Here is a 14,767-nt window from a genome sequence, read left to right as displayed (position 1 = left end):
AATTAAAGCAGGATGTACACGTTTATATTACAAAGGATTTCTAGGTATTTTATTCTCTTTGTAGCAATTGTTAATGGGAGTTCACTCATGATTTGGCTCTCTGTTTGTCTATTATTGGCTGTTGGGGGGTGGGGGGCTAGGGGAGGGATAGCATTAGGAGAAATACCTAATGTAGATGACAGGTTGATGGGTGCAGCAAATCACCATGGCATGTGTATATCTGTGTAACAAAACCTGCATGTTCTACACATGTACCCCAGAACTTTAAGTATAGTAATAAAAAATACTTTTTTCTCCATGAAACGCCTTATATCTTTAAAAAGAGTTGATTTCTTTCATTCTTTCTGCTCTTCCTAGATGGTATATTTCTACCTAATCAGATTTTCAAAGCCTTCTTAGAGTTGTGATATGTGTTCAAGCTTTACTTAGCATTCTCAAAACAAAACAAAACAAAGAAAGGAGACTGTGGAATTTAAACCCAAATACATGGTTGGTTGCCAGCCAAACTTTTGAAATCAGTTGCTATGGAGATTCTTTTAATTTTGTCTTTCTCTTCTTCTGGGTCTAATTAGGGCATCAAAGTTTATAGCATATAAATATAATAATACCACTCATAATTCATATGGCAGATTCCAGCCACTTTATAACTAAAACAAAATATTTAAGACCAGTAGACTGGAAACACAGTTGAACTTCAAAAAAATATTAGCAATGCTATGTTAAAAGAGAGAATGTAATGGCAACCAATGCCAAAATCAGGTTTATTCTAATTTCTTTGTTTGTACCAGCAGCTGAAAAAGTTTTATTCCTGTGCATTATTTGGAACTAATTCAGCTTTCCTGCTCTAATATTACTGGTATGCATATGCCCACTCAAATCTAAAAAAAAAAGAACAAGAGATTTTGCAATCATTCACCAAAAAGCACCTTCTGGTACAGCTTATCCTCCAAAGGCTCATGATTACTTTGGCCTTTAGGTTTGAAACAGAAGAACTACCAAGACAGTACATTTTTAATATGTTTCTGATTCCCTTGGTAAATCAGCATACTTTCCCTAATACAGAGAGAAATTCCTAGAAATATGCACAACTTTAGAGCTTAAATACAAAGAGCTCATGAAATATTTAGCCAGAAATAAAATGGTACTTTGAATTCTGAAAAATTATGCTAAACTATATCTCTAGGAAAGAGATACACTGGTGACATTACAAATAAAATTCAAAAGCATTATATGTGCTCTAATTGTTAACCTTACATGTTTGTGTGATATTTAAGTGAAAATGACAATGAAGAAAATGTACAAGCATTTGATATAGAAATAACTAAAACAATAGCAGAAAATATACACAAGGTAAAGATAAACAAATACAAAATTCCAGAGTAGCATTTTTCCTTATTCATATAATAATGTATATAATAAATAATCCAAAATTGAAGGAATATATAGTCATGTGATTTTAAAAGGCCATCTATGTCTATAGAGAATACGTTTTGTTTTCAACCGATACAGTCATTGTCATATTTATGGGGTACAGTGTAATGTTTTAATATATGTATATATTATAGTACTGATCAAATCAAAGTTAACACTTATCATATCTCAAACACTTCTCATCTCTTTGTGGTAAAAACATTAAGTTTTTTTTTTTTAAGATTCAGTTATACACAAAAGTGGTAGGGTATATGCAGGAGAATGAAGCTGGAACTCTACCTTTTATCATACCTAAACATAAACTCAGGACGGATTAAAGACTTAAAAGGCAAGACCTAAAACTATAGAAATTCTAGAAGAAAACCAAGGAAACTCAATTTTTCACAACAGCCTTGGCAAGGAATTTATGACTAAATCATCAAAAGCAATTGAAATGAAACCAAAAATTGACAAGTGGAATCTAATTAAACTAACGAGTTCTGCACAGAAAAAACAAACAAACAACAACAACAAAAAAACCTCTCAACAGAGTAAACAGAAAACCTACAAAACAGGAGAAAATATCACAGACTATGCATACAACAAAGGTCACACTTCATGAATCCATAAAGAATTTAGTCAATTTAACAAGCAAAAACAACCCCATTAAAAAGTGGGCAAAGGCCATGAACAGACACTTTTCTAAAAGAAGACAAACAAGCAGCCAACAAACATATGAAAGAAATGCTCTGTATCACTAATTATCAGAGAAATGCAAATCAAAACCACAGTGAGATACCATCTTACATTAGTCAAAACGGCCATTACTAAAAAGTCAAAAAATAACAGATGTTGGTGAGGTTACCGAGAAAAGGTAAAGCTTACACACTGCTGGTGGGAATGTAAATTAGTTCAGCCACTGTGGAAGGGAGTTTGAATACTCTGAAAGAACTCAAAGCAGAATTACCATTTGACCCAGCAATTTTATTATTGGGTATATAACCAAAGGAAAATAAATCTGTCTCCCAAAAAGATACACGCATTCCTATGTTCATCGCAGGACGAATCACAATACCAAAAACATGGAATCAATCCAGGTGCCCATCAGTGGTGGACTGAATAAAGAAAATCTGTTACGTATACACCATGGAATACTACACAGTCATAAAAAAAAGAATGAAATCAAGTCCTTCGCACTAACATGGATGCAGGTGGAGGCCATAATTCTAAGTGAATTAACACAGGAACAGAAAACCAAACACTGCATATTCTCACTTATAAGTGGATGCTCGACACTGGGTAAATGTGGACATACACATGGGAGCAATAAGCACTGGGGACTACTAGAGTGGGGAGGGAGAGAGGAGGAAAGGGCTAAAAATCTATTGTGTCCTATACTCGCCATCTGGCTGACAAGACTAATCATACCCCAAATTTCACCATCACAATATACAAGAAACCTGCACATGTATCACTGATTCTAAAATAAAAGTTGAAATAATTTTTTTGAAAAGAAGTGGTATGGTAGCTTGGGCAAAACATTGGATCATAAATCAAAATACTTGAGTTCTAATGAGAACACATGGACACAGGGAGGGGAACATCATACACCAGGGCCTGTCAGCGGCTAGGGGGCTAGGGGAGGGATAGCATTAGGAGACATACCTAATGTTGATGGGTGCAGCAAACAACCATGGCATGTGTAAACCTATGTAACAAACCTGCACGTTCTGCACGTGTGTCTCAGAACTTAAAGTATAATAATAATTAAAAAATACTTCTGTTCTAGGACCAACTCTATCAGTACAAGTTTTATGAATTTTGACAAAACCTAAGCCACTCTTGTTGACAGCTTCATCTGCTGACTGTACTAATAATATCTTTCCCACCTAATTCTCAAGGCTTCTGAAGTTCAAATGAAGATTAATAAATAAAAAAGGCTTTGAACATTAAAAGTTCTATGTATATGTGAGCTGAAGTTGTTCATGATATTTCAGTTTTGGTTCCAAGAAGCAAATAATATCAAACTGCAATATTCTAGTTCAGAAATTATTAAAGGTAATGGTGACATAATTTGTCAACCTTCATTTTGACAATTTATATTCACCTCATTTGCAGTTAAACGAAGCCACAATTGGACTATGTTGCACAATTTTACAGGCCTAGCAGAATGAGTACATACGGCCCATTTAGCTAAGGATATTTTAATATATGATGTTCATTATGAGTTGATCTCTTTCAACCATATCACCCAGCTGATATGTATCTCCTTGAGAGATCACTATGTCTATTTTGCATACAGGTATTTATCAGGGTGTTGATTTTTTTTTTTTTTAACAACCTATCACATCTGACAATATACACAGAGAAATGACAATCCTCTGAAATGCATCAGAGTCTGTAGGCTCACCAGCCCTGTATGAATTGTCTTTAATGAAAATTTTGCCTGTAATTTTTCAAAAAAAAAACTTTATTTCAGGCCGGGCTCAGTGACTCATGCCTGTAATCCCAGCACTTTGGGAAGCCAAGGCAGGCAGACCGTGAGGTCAAGAGATCAAGACCATCCCAGCCAACATGGTGAAACCCGATCTCTACTAAAAATACAAAAAAATAGCTGGGCATGGTGGTGCGTGCCTGTAGTCCCAACTAATCGGGAGGCTAAGGCAGGAAAATCACTTGAACTCGGGAGGCAGAGGTTGCAGTGAACTGATATCGTGCCACTGCACTCCATCCTGGCAACAGAGTGAGACTCCGTCTCACAAAAAGAAAAAAAAAAAAAAAAAACACTTTCATATGAAAACTACTTGGTTCCATTCTGTTTTTCTTTGAAGACACCTGTTTTGCAATTTGTCTCCAATTAATACACACATACACACACACACACACACAGCCATCAATTGGTTTTAAATGAATTATGATTATAAATGAATTATTCAAAGAAAGGAAGGAAAGTATCAAGTTAAATCACCTTACCTTCCCCTGGTGTTGAGATACACACACTCTGCATGTTTCAACAATAAACGCAGCATATTGAGTAAGGCTGTGGGAGTTGAAGGTAAAAGTAAGAAAACAAAACCCTTTTACTTACGACAAATTAAAGTAGTCTCATCTGAATTATCAGCACAATCATTCACAAAATCACAAAGCTTGTCCTTTGCAATGCAGTGCTTATTAGCACACATGAATTCGTGAGCAGTACACTTTCTCTCTGGGTTAAGCAAAGGGGAGCAATCTTGGAAGGAAATATCATCCACTGCTACATCTCCTATGTAACTGATACCACGTTTGGCTCTGAAGACAATCTAAAAAAAAAAAAAAAAAGCCAGTTACAGTTACACTGTCAGTCAAGAAGTTCAAAACCTGGGCAAACACTATTTATCAAGCACATCAAGCTTGAAACTGTTTGTTTTGCCTTGTTTTTTTAATGTCCCTATGTTGAAAATGACCCAGGAAATTTAAGGACCATTTAAGACCTAGGTCATCCTCAATACCTAAGAATGTGGGAGTGGCAACACCACTGGCTCATGTCTAGATTTTTAGGAGATAGGTCTAAAAAATTGGCAGGAGACACCGATCCTTTGCCAGCTCTCTACTACCTTTGCCAGCTCTCAGATGTCAAACAAGACCTACTCCTGTTTCAGAGCATTGCTGCACAGGAAAGCAGTAGGTCGATCGGATGACATAAAGTACCAAGAGTGAAAAGATACAAGTAGATTCCTTATTTTGCTCAATTCTTGTCATTCCTCAGATCTCTCCATTCCTACTATTTGAAAGCTAAAATATAAGTCTTCAATACCATGAATTTTTTTTTTAATTGGACACATCTTTGGAATTGAAATGACTTTGATTTGCTTTTGATTCATATATGTGATGAACAGAATCTTCACATGTCCTATTGTTTGACAACGATCTCCCACATATGTGGACTTCAGTAGAATCAGAAAGAATGAAGAATAGCAACAGGAATCATTAATGGTTTTACAAATTCCATCATCAATTTGTTAACAATACCATTGCTTGAAATAAAAATGAACGCTGTTTCATAACTACATAAAACATCACATATTCTGTAGTTTAGGATATTTCAGTGAAATGAATTCAGTCTTTTTATCAAGTTTTTCTGCAAGCTAAGTATGTATATGTTAACATAAGAAATATTCAGATATTTCAAAATAAATTTAGAACAATTAGAGGTGAGTTAACAAGGTCAGTTTTACTTTAGTGATGTTGTACAAAATACTGTTATCATATTTAGAAATGTCTTTTGACCAATTCTGGATGATTATTTTTCTTAAAATAAATAATTATAGTTTTTTTCCCTTCAGATGTGACAGGTCTTTATACTGTTGTGTGAACCTAGGTGCTATCCTCTTAACATGAGAAGATGGAATAATTGAAATCATCCCTTTCACATTATCAAAAGAAAAATATAACTGTGTTTGTATAGTGAATTTACATAAAAGGAATAGACTGCTCTTCATAGCAGGTGAGCTTGGAAAGAAAAAAAATCAATTAGTAAAATAGATGACAAGCTTGAAAGTGATTAAAAAGAGATGAAACCAAAAAGTATAATAAGGACTATGATTTTCTTAAAAGGGAAATCGAGCCATGGAAAAATATTGATATGCAAAATAAAAAAGACACTCTATTATCTGGATAATCTAAAATTTCAATACATGCTGTAATGCTCTGTGAATAAGAAATCAGATAATGCAATGAGTGTTGCACTATCAATTTGCTTTTCTTCTGTCATATAGGTCCAATCTCAGTTGCTTGCCTTGTTCAAATAATCAAATCATCACTTATATCTCAACGTTTCACACAGTGTTGGCTGGGATTCCCTAGACTTTAACACTGAATGTGATTAACTGTTCTTAAAAAAGAGAGAAACTACAATGTATCTTTTTTTTTCCAGACAGAATAAAGTCAGGGTTAATTATTTTTGTAAAATTTGGTAGACAACGTAGCATGGCAGTTGCACTGTGGACTGGTGGAAGGCCTGACCGTGTCTACAGTCAGCCTCTGCCACTTGTAGTTACATAACTAGAACAGAAGACCTAACATCTGGGTATTTCTGTATTCTAATTTATAATATGGAGATAATAATACTATGTAACTTGCAAGGTTATTGTGAAAGCAAGATGAGTAAATATTTTAAAAATTCATATAACAGTATGTAGCACTCGGTAAGTGCTACATACGTGATTGCTCTAATAGTAAAAATTATAATTAAATATTTTGTTTTAATTTGGGGGGGGTTCCCAAATAAAATTATACAAACTTCCCAGAGATGTTCAGCATACCATATCTAAAAATATTTTATATGTTTCCTCAAGGGCTAGAGGCACTCATCTTTGTGAGACTAAAGAGAACAATCTTGTAAGAAATGGCAGAATTGTGAAGAGTGTGCCTAACTCATCACTGTCTCTCTCGTGTATGGTGCATGGCAATGTGCTTTGCATGTAGTAAGTGCTCAATAATATTTTATGGAAGAAATCACACATAAAACAGCAAATATTCACAAGTCATTAGTATTTAGTTTTAAGAGTCAAAAAATCAGGGCTATATTTCTCTTTAATCTCAATATGTGAAAAATTAGAAATTCAGAATGGCTAAATTAATAATTGATTGTATGTGCTGAAATTCCTCTTAATATTACTTCAAACATGGCTTTACTATACAACTATTTTACATATTTTACATGCACAGAACTAGTTAAGACTTCATCACCTGGGGTGGAAGCCCAAGTGTGGCAGAGTAGAACCTTCTACATGTTCTTGATGAGATTTCTTCTCGCCTCAGTTTAAAGACCTGAGAGGCGGAACAGTTGGGATCCCTCTAATAAAACTTTCATATTGTGCAAGGCTATGAAATTGCTATTCAGTCTTCACCGCCTCAAGTTGAACTTCCTTTTTATACATATCCTAAATTATCTACAAGTGATTCATAAGAAAACTGGATTCCAGAGAGAGGCAAAAAGATACATAGGATTTACTACACCTATCATTCCAAGAAACTGGCTGTAATCCTTACCAATGCTTTTATACAATGGAAGCCTGTATACTCCCATTGGAGTTGGGAGGAGCTGATCTATCAGAGAAAGCACATGGTTGTAGATGTATTTATCTGAACATTCACAGCCAACTTGACTACCCCAGCTGCACAGGGAAGAGTGAAAATGCAATATTCAACAAGAATTTTATCCTATCTGGAGATAAACGGCTCTAAATTCATGGAATTAACACCCAGGCAGTTAAGACTAAGAAGAAAATGCTGTACATAAATGGCTCTGTGTTCTCACTCTGCCTATTCAAATTTTAACAAATCTTCAGAGCTAAGCCTCATCTTCTAAGAAAATTCCCAATAAAACAACAGCCAATGGAGGCCTTGCTTTCTTGGTAATCCATAAGAAATATGCTTTGTGCCAAACATTTCAGCATATGCTTATTTTCAATTTAAACATTTTCACCTGCGTACTAGTACTTTTCTTTAGTTATTAATATGTATAGGTCTGATCCTCTTACTATTATCACAAATTCCATGAAGACAAGTAGAGCATTACACAATATTGTGCCTCCCAAAAATATTTTTAAATTAGGTGAATCTATTGCCTATAATAAGGTTTAACAATATAATATGTTTTCCAAAGACTATCTTTTAAATTGGGTTTGAAAGAATTAATTGCTGTACAAGCTCTGAGAATATATTTGCAAAACAGAGTGAAACGTTCTTTATATGTGTGGGGCTGGTTGGGGAGTGAAGGAAGGTTGTTATTCAAATTAAATGTTCCTAGAAGTACGAATATCTACTTGGAAGAAATTAGAGTATTCTGAAGTTGTCAATTCCTTATGTAAAATGCCCCATGGAGTGTTAAGTGTCGTGTCTACGTATCCATAGAACACATCAAAAAGGGAATGAGGAGCAAGAAGACTGTGAGTATGGAAGGAAATAAATGAGGATGAAAAAAAAAATCAGCAGAACTCACTCATGCCGTAACTACCTGGATTACACACCTGTGTATGTGAACGAATGCCTAAAAACACTTCTGCTCTCTTCCACTGTGCACCTTGCCATCCAGTTTGAGCCCACAATTTAGAAGTAACATTATCTTTCTTGATGAGTACCTGCAGAGATAAATCAGTTAAACGGCACTGAAGTATTTTATTTCGAGAAATTGCAAACATGTAGAATTCTTCCAGTGATTCCTTTTTAGTTGCAATATCAACATGAAGTCCCGGAGAGAAGAGCTAAGACATTTTTTTTATTAGATATCTTTGTTTTCTACAGCATTGTGCCCCTAGGGTACCTCACAAGCTTTGTACAATAAAGATGAGCATGAATATCTGTCAGTCAAGTCCTAAGGTATCTGGGCACCATTTAATTAAGAACTCAACTACATTAACTTTTTAAAAATCTGGCGGCAGTAACAATTGCTGTTTTATATATTATATAATATTCTTGTGGTCAAATGAGAAAGTATGGAATTGCTTACTAAGACACTCTTTTGAGAATGATCTTTCTCATTAGATGATTCCAGAGGGGCAGTAATGTTACAATGTCAGCTCATTTCATTGTAAGTGCACAGATGGGTGAGATGAGTGAGCATCTATTTATGCTGCACTAGTAAGAGCTTCCTGCCCAACAGCCGTGAAACCAACATATTCTCATCAGTACGGTATCCTCACCATAAAGCAGAATCCAGATTACTCTCAGCAAACTATTATGGCTCTTCTTTTAGAATGATACAAAACGAGCCATGAAGTGAGTAACTAAGGCTCACAGGAGAGTGGAACAATTTTGGATTGTAAAATAACTGAATTAGATAGTGTATTAAATGATTTCACAACACTACTTTTTAAAAATAGAACTTATACAACCAAAGGATTATTCAGATAAAAGATTTGTGAAAGTCCTGACTTTTAAAAGTGAAGATGAATTTCGATGATTTATCTGTTTTTTTTAATGAAATTCACATTTTAAAAATGTAATTGGAGTCTCCAGAGTCACCGAAAAAATGTGTTACCAGCAAAACTATCATTAAATTATCAGTCTATAAAATTCAAAATAATTTGGAACACTATCAAGGTCAAGAAAATATCGTTTCTAACCAATAACTAAAAATCAATTTTGAAAGGCATTGAAAAAAATGTATAGTAAACGAGTCTTCTTTATATATACACACCATATACAGAGCGCTGAGAAAAAACATGTTCAAGAAACGTACTAATGCAACATTTAATGTTATTTATCCATGCACAAAAAAATCAGGCATAGATATCATTTTATTCATTTTGTAATTCCATACTTACAAAATTTTAATCCTTTTTAAAAAGTTATTCTACCAATATCAAATTTTATACTGAAAAAATGAAAGTATATTTCAAATCATCAATCCTAACCCCATAATATTCCAGACAAATAATTCTCATTTTATTGACAAAAATCTTACAGTAAGTTGTAGTAATTGCTTTGCTTAAAACCATTTTTAAAAAGTCACTTTACAACAATAAGTGATAACATCAATCCAGAAGACCATTTGGATGCCTTTAGATTATTAAACATAACCATGCACGTATACACACAAATATACTTTTAAACTGTTTTCAGAATGAAAACAATAAATGTTTCCAATAAAAAAAAAAAAAACATTTTTGAAAGAAACTACGTTTGTCTAAAGTTTCTTTAGAAAAATGAATAACAATAGCCAGGAAAACCATAGAATAAAAAAAATAGGAGTTGGGGTAGCACCTACTACTAATATTGCAATCAACGTTTTGGAAAATAAATGACCTAGCAGTTGGTCACAGTCTGTATCTCTACTGGGGAAAAAGCAGGAAACTCATGTCTAATGTTGTTGCAAATATGCTCAAGATTTCTTGGCAAGCTAATAGTATTTAAGAGGGGGAGAGTCCTTATCAATAGATTGCTTCTAGCAAGCTAGCCCTACTCTAGAACTGCTCACAGTATATACAATTCTGGAATTTGTGGATTTATTTTCAGACAAGGTTTCCTGGAAAGTAACACATAAGCTATGAAACAGAATAAATGGAGATGCTCCAAATTTTAGTTGGCTTCTTCAGTATAACTGATGTGTCTACGCATATTACTCATGAACCTTATGCATTATTCTCTACCAGGGAATATACAGTATGGGAAGAAAGGACTTGGGGCTCTGAATTAATATTCCAGAACTGCTCTCTGGCCTGTACGTGTTGGATCCCCCAGAACAAAAACATACAGGACTTCTTGAAACAATAGTTAATTCCAGAGACTGGACAGGATAAAAAGAAGGTGAAGTTTGTAACATCTTGGCCAAAAAGAAAGAATATGCTCAAAGAACAATGGGCCTTTTTAGAGAGACATGGAGGTTGGTTAAGAGGGACTCTTATTTCCAAATCTGAGACAATTTGAGGACCAAATAAATAATAATACTATTATGTTGACTAAAATAGAAACTTATGAGTCCACATTGATATAGAACAGTAAATGAACATACAAATAGAGACATGAGAATTTTTTTCAATATGAATCCAATCTACAAATGTGGACAGAATAATGGAGTTAGAAAATCACAGTTAGGCAATTAGCATTGTAAAATTAATTCAGGCAAAAAAAAAAAAAAAAAAAAAAGCCACCACTGAAGGCAAAAATTTGTGGGTAAAATGGAGATGAACTCAATATTCATATTGATTTCTCTTTGCAAAATATTTATTGATAACAAACCACATAAGTAATGGGGCTGATAAGAATCACTAACTAATGGGATGCAATAAAAATAACACTATGTTAGTTATATAATAGGGAAAAAAGAGCTTAACACAATAAAATTAAACTAAGAGACATTTTACAAAATGACATGGCTATTGGCTTTTAAAATAGCAAGTTTATAAAAACCTAGGGAAGATAAGGAATTATTCCTGTTTGAAAGACTGTGGAAAGAAATAACTTGGTATAATCTATTATCCTATACTGGATTTTTTTTTTCTATAGGGGACATTACCAGGACAACTCATTAAAAAAAAATAAGATCTCTGAGTGAAGGATATATTGGAGTTGTCTGTGCTATTCTTGAAACATTTTATGTGTTTAAAACAGTTTAATTTTTTTTAACAGAAACATTTTGAAAAACACTATTGCAGAATGTAGTACTACTATCATCAAAGGCAACAAGAAGACACATCCAGATATTACCCAAGTATATATATTTATTTGAATGTGTTATACTCAGAACACTGATATTGAAACATGCATATGTTTCAAGTGTAAAATAGTATTACCCAGAAGCTGTAACCTCAGCATAGAGACAACATTCATAATTAAATAGAATAAAAATTACTTATTAGCTATTCATGTCCAATTCTGCTAAAGTTTTTACTCCATCATATCATTACAAATCTAGTGAAGTGTTGGTAATTGTCCATTTTCACTTATTAACAGAATATATTTTAATGATACCAAATTATGCACTATGAACTTTTACAGAGAAAATTCAGAAAATGTGATTGCCTAAGTAGTACCTGAAGAGAACCAACGGTGGCCCCATTCATATGTGTCCAGAACACCAAGGTACATTTTGGTCCCATGAATGAAATGACAGGAGTAAGAATGTCAGCTGTGTCACCAAATTTCCCATTAGAACTGTCAGCATACAGGTACCAGCCATCTGTGGTATTTCTGGAAAAGGAATTTATCATATTATAAAAAGAAGAAGAGGCCAGGTGCAATGGCTCATGCCTGCAATCCCAGCAATTTGGGAGGTTGAGGCAGGTGGATCACCTGTGGTCAGGAGTTCAAGACCAACCTAGCCAACATGATGAAACCCCGTCTCTACTAAAAATACGAAAAAACAAGCTGGGCGTGGTGGCGTGTGCCTATAATCCCAGCTACTCAGGAGGCTGAGACAGGAGAATAGCTTGAACCCAGGAGGTGCAGGTTGCAATGAGCTGAGATTGTGTCATTGTACTCCCGTCTGGGCAACAAGGTGAAACTCCATCAGAAGAGGGAGAGGGAGAGGGAGAGGGAGAGGGAGAGGGAGAGGGAGAGGGAGAGGGAGAGGGAGAGGGAGAGGGAGAGGGAGAGGGAGAGGGAGAGGGAGAGGGAGAGGAAGAGGAGAGGAGAGGGAGAGGGTAGAGGGAGAGGGAGAGGGAGAGGAGAGGGAGAGGGAGAGGAGAGGGAGCGGGAGAGGGCGAGGGAGAGGGAGAGGGACGAGGGAGAGGGAGAGGGAGAGGGAGAGAGGGAGAGGGAGAGGGAGAGGGAGAGGGGAGAGGGAGAGGGAGAGGGAGAGGGAGAGGGAGAGGGAGAGGGAGAGGGAGAGGGAGAGGGAGAGGAGAGGGAGAGGGAGAGGAGAGGAGAAGGAGAAGGAGAGGAGAAGGAGAAGGAGAAGGAGAAGGAGGAGAAGGAGAAGAAGGAGAAGGAGAAGGAGAAGAAGAAGAAGAAAGAAGAAGAAGAAGCAGCAGCAGCAGAAGACGAAGAAGAAGAAGCAGCAGAAGAAGAAGCAGAAGAAGCAGAAGAAGAAGCAGAAGAAGAAGCAGAAGAAGAAGCAGAAGCAGAAGAAGAAGCAGAAGAAGCAGAAGCAGAAGAAGCAGAAGCAGAAGCAGAAGCAGAAGAAGCAGAAGCAGAAGAAGCAGAAGAAGCAGAAGAAGCAGAAGAAGCAGAAGAAGCAGCGAAGAAGCAGAAGAAGACAGAAGCAGAAGCAGAAGCAGAAGCAGAAGAAGAAGCAGAAGAAGCAGAAGAAGCAGAAGAAGCAGAAGAAGCAGCAGAAGAAGCAGCAGAAGGAGAAGGAGGAGAAGGAGGAGGAGGAGGAGGAGGAGGAGGAGGAGGAGGAGGAGGAGAAGAAGAAGAAGAAGAAGAAGAAGAGGAGGAGGAGGAGGAGGAGGAGGAGGAGGAGGAAGAATATTGCAAAACACAGTATAGTTTGTCACTAACCATATTTTATTGCTTTATATTTTTTTCTAAAAGTATAATGTGTTATATAGCATAATTATCGCCCATTACCTTCATCAGAAATAATACTTCTGCCACTTTGGTTTTGAACCCATAGTCCTTGCAATGATATCAATTGGCACAATGTGTATACAATTATGACAAACGCTAAAACTACCAAATCTGTAATAACTTGGTTGATATTTTTACATAATACCACTAACACTCTAATCAGCATTTTAGAGCTAATTTTAATGTGAGTAAAATGAAGCCTTAAAACACTGATTGCCTTTAGAAGAAACATTAAAGGAAGGAAAAAACGTGAATAAGTAGGGGATGAAAAACAGGAAACTGGTCTGTCTCAAAGGGTTTCCATTCAAGTTTACTCTCTCTATATTGATTTAGCTCAGTTTCACTTCAACACATTTTAGTAACCTTGTGCATAATTTTAAAGAATATCCTTCCTTTCCTAGGCCTAAATTAAAAAGGAAAAATAATGATGGAAACGATTAAATATCAATATATTTTCTGCTATAAAAGAAACAATTTATAACCCTACTTGGAAAATTAATTCAAAAGAGAATAAAACATTAAAGTCATTCTAGGTTATATACAGCTTTTTGAAGCATAAAGAAGTGATCCACACAGTTTGGGTATTCTGGCACTCTGTTTTGGATTAACTTGATTTCTTGCCACTTTCTAATTTAAATATAGATGCCAGAAACTAGAGTTTAAATTTGCTTCTTATTAAAGCTATTTTATTTTGAAAATTTTTATCATTTTGGGGGAATTATGAAGAGCAAACAGATGGAAAGAGAGGTGGAAGTAGTCATTCAGTCACCATGTATTTAGAGAGTGCTCAGTCTTGCAAGTCTTGCCAGTGGCTGTTCAGGTTTCTAGGAATAGAATTGTCTGCAAAAGATACAGCAGGGTTTGGCCTCAGGCCTCCTCATTTACTAGATGGTCAATTTAGGTCAGATTATTTAAATTCTCTAAACATCTTAGTTTCTTCATTTCAGAAAATGAGATAGTTCTATGTATGGTGTTAATAAGAATCATAAATAAAATATGTGGAATATCTAACACAGTACCTGGCATATTTTATATATTAAAAAAAGGTAGTTGTACTTTGTGGTTAGGTTTATATCATTCATTCTTCCTAATGAAATAAGAACTTCAGTGTGCTGCAAACCACAGAGTTATGAGTTAATTTTTAAGAGGCAGAATTATCATTTATATTTGTCTGAATTATGTCTCAGAGAAAAAGCATTTCCAGCTTTCTTTCTTATATGTAATACGCTAAATATCCCAGTATAACAGGGATACCCAGAACAAAGATGGATATACCTATACATTCAGATATATAGAAGCAATAGTCAAGAAAAAATTGCATGCACATACCTATATACATATGCATATGATTTATTTAACCTGC

General features: G+C 35.2%; 1 protein-coding gene across 1 annotated transcript in view; it reads right to left on the bottom strand.

Moving 5' to 3' along the window:
* MALRD1 (MAM and LDL receptor class A domain containing 1) overlaps window positions 1-14,767 on the bottom strand; it is a 706,902-nt gene that overhangs the window by 412,563 nt on the left and 279,572 nt on the right. The window contains exons 22-24 of the mRNA XM_030940611.1: window positions 11,928-12,084; window positions 8,424-8,534; window positions 4,499-4,712 (exon numbers count right to left, since the gene is read on the bottom strand). Of these exons, the coding sequence (XP_030796471.1) occupies window positions 4,499-4,712; window positions 8,424-8,534; window positions 11,928-12,084 (482 nt within the window). The remainder of the gene's footprint in view (window positions 1-4,498; window positions 4,713-8,423; window positions 8,535-11,927; window positions 12,085-14,767) is intronic.

The sequence above is a fragment of the Rhinopithecus roxellana genome, chromosome 11, assembly GCF_007565055.1.
Source record: "Rhinopithecus roxellana isolate Shanxi Qingling chromosome 11, ASM756505v1, whole genome shotgun sequence".
NCBI lineage: Eukaryota > Metazoa > Chordata > Mammalia > Primates > Cercopithecidae > Rhinopithecus > Rhinopithecus roxellana.
Note: the sequence above shows the minus strand (reverse complement) of the source record. Positions and strands in the feature narration are given on the sequence as shown.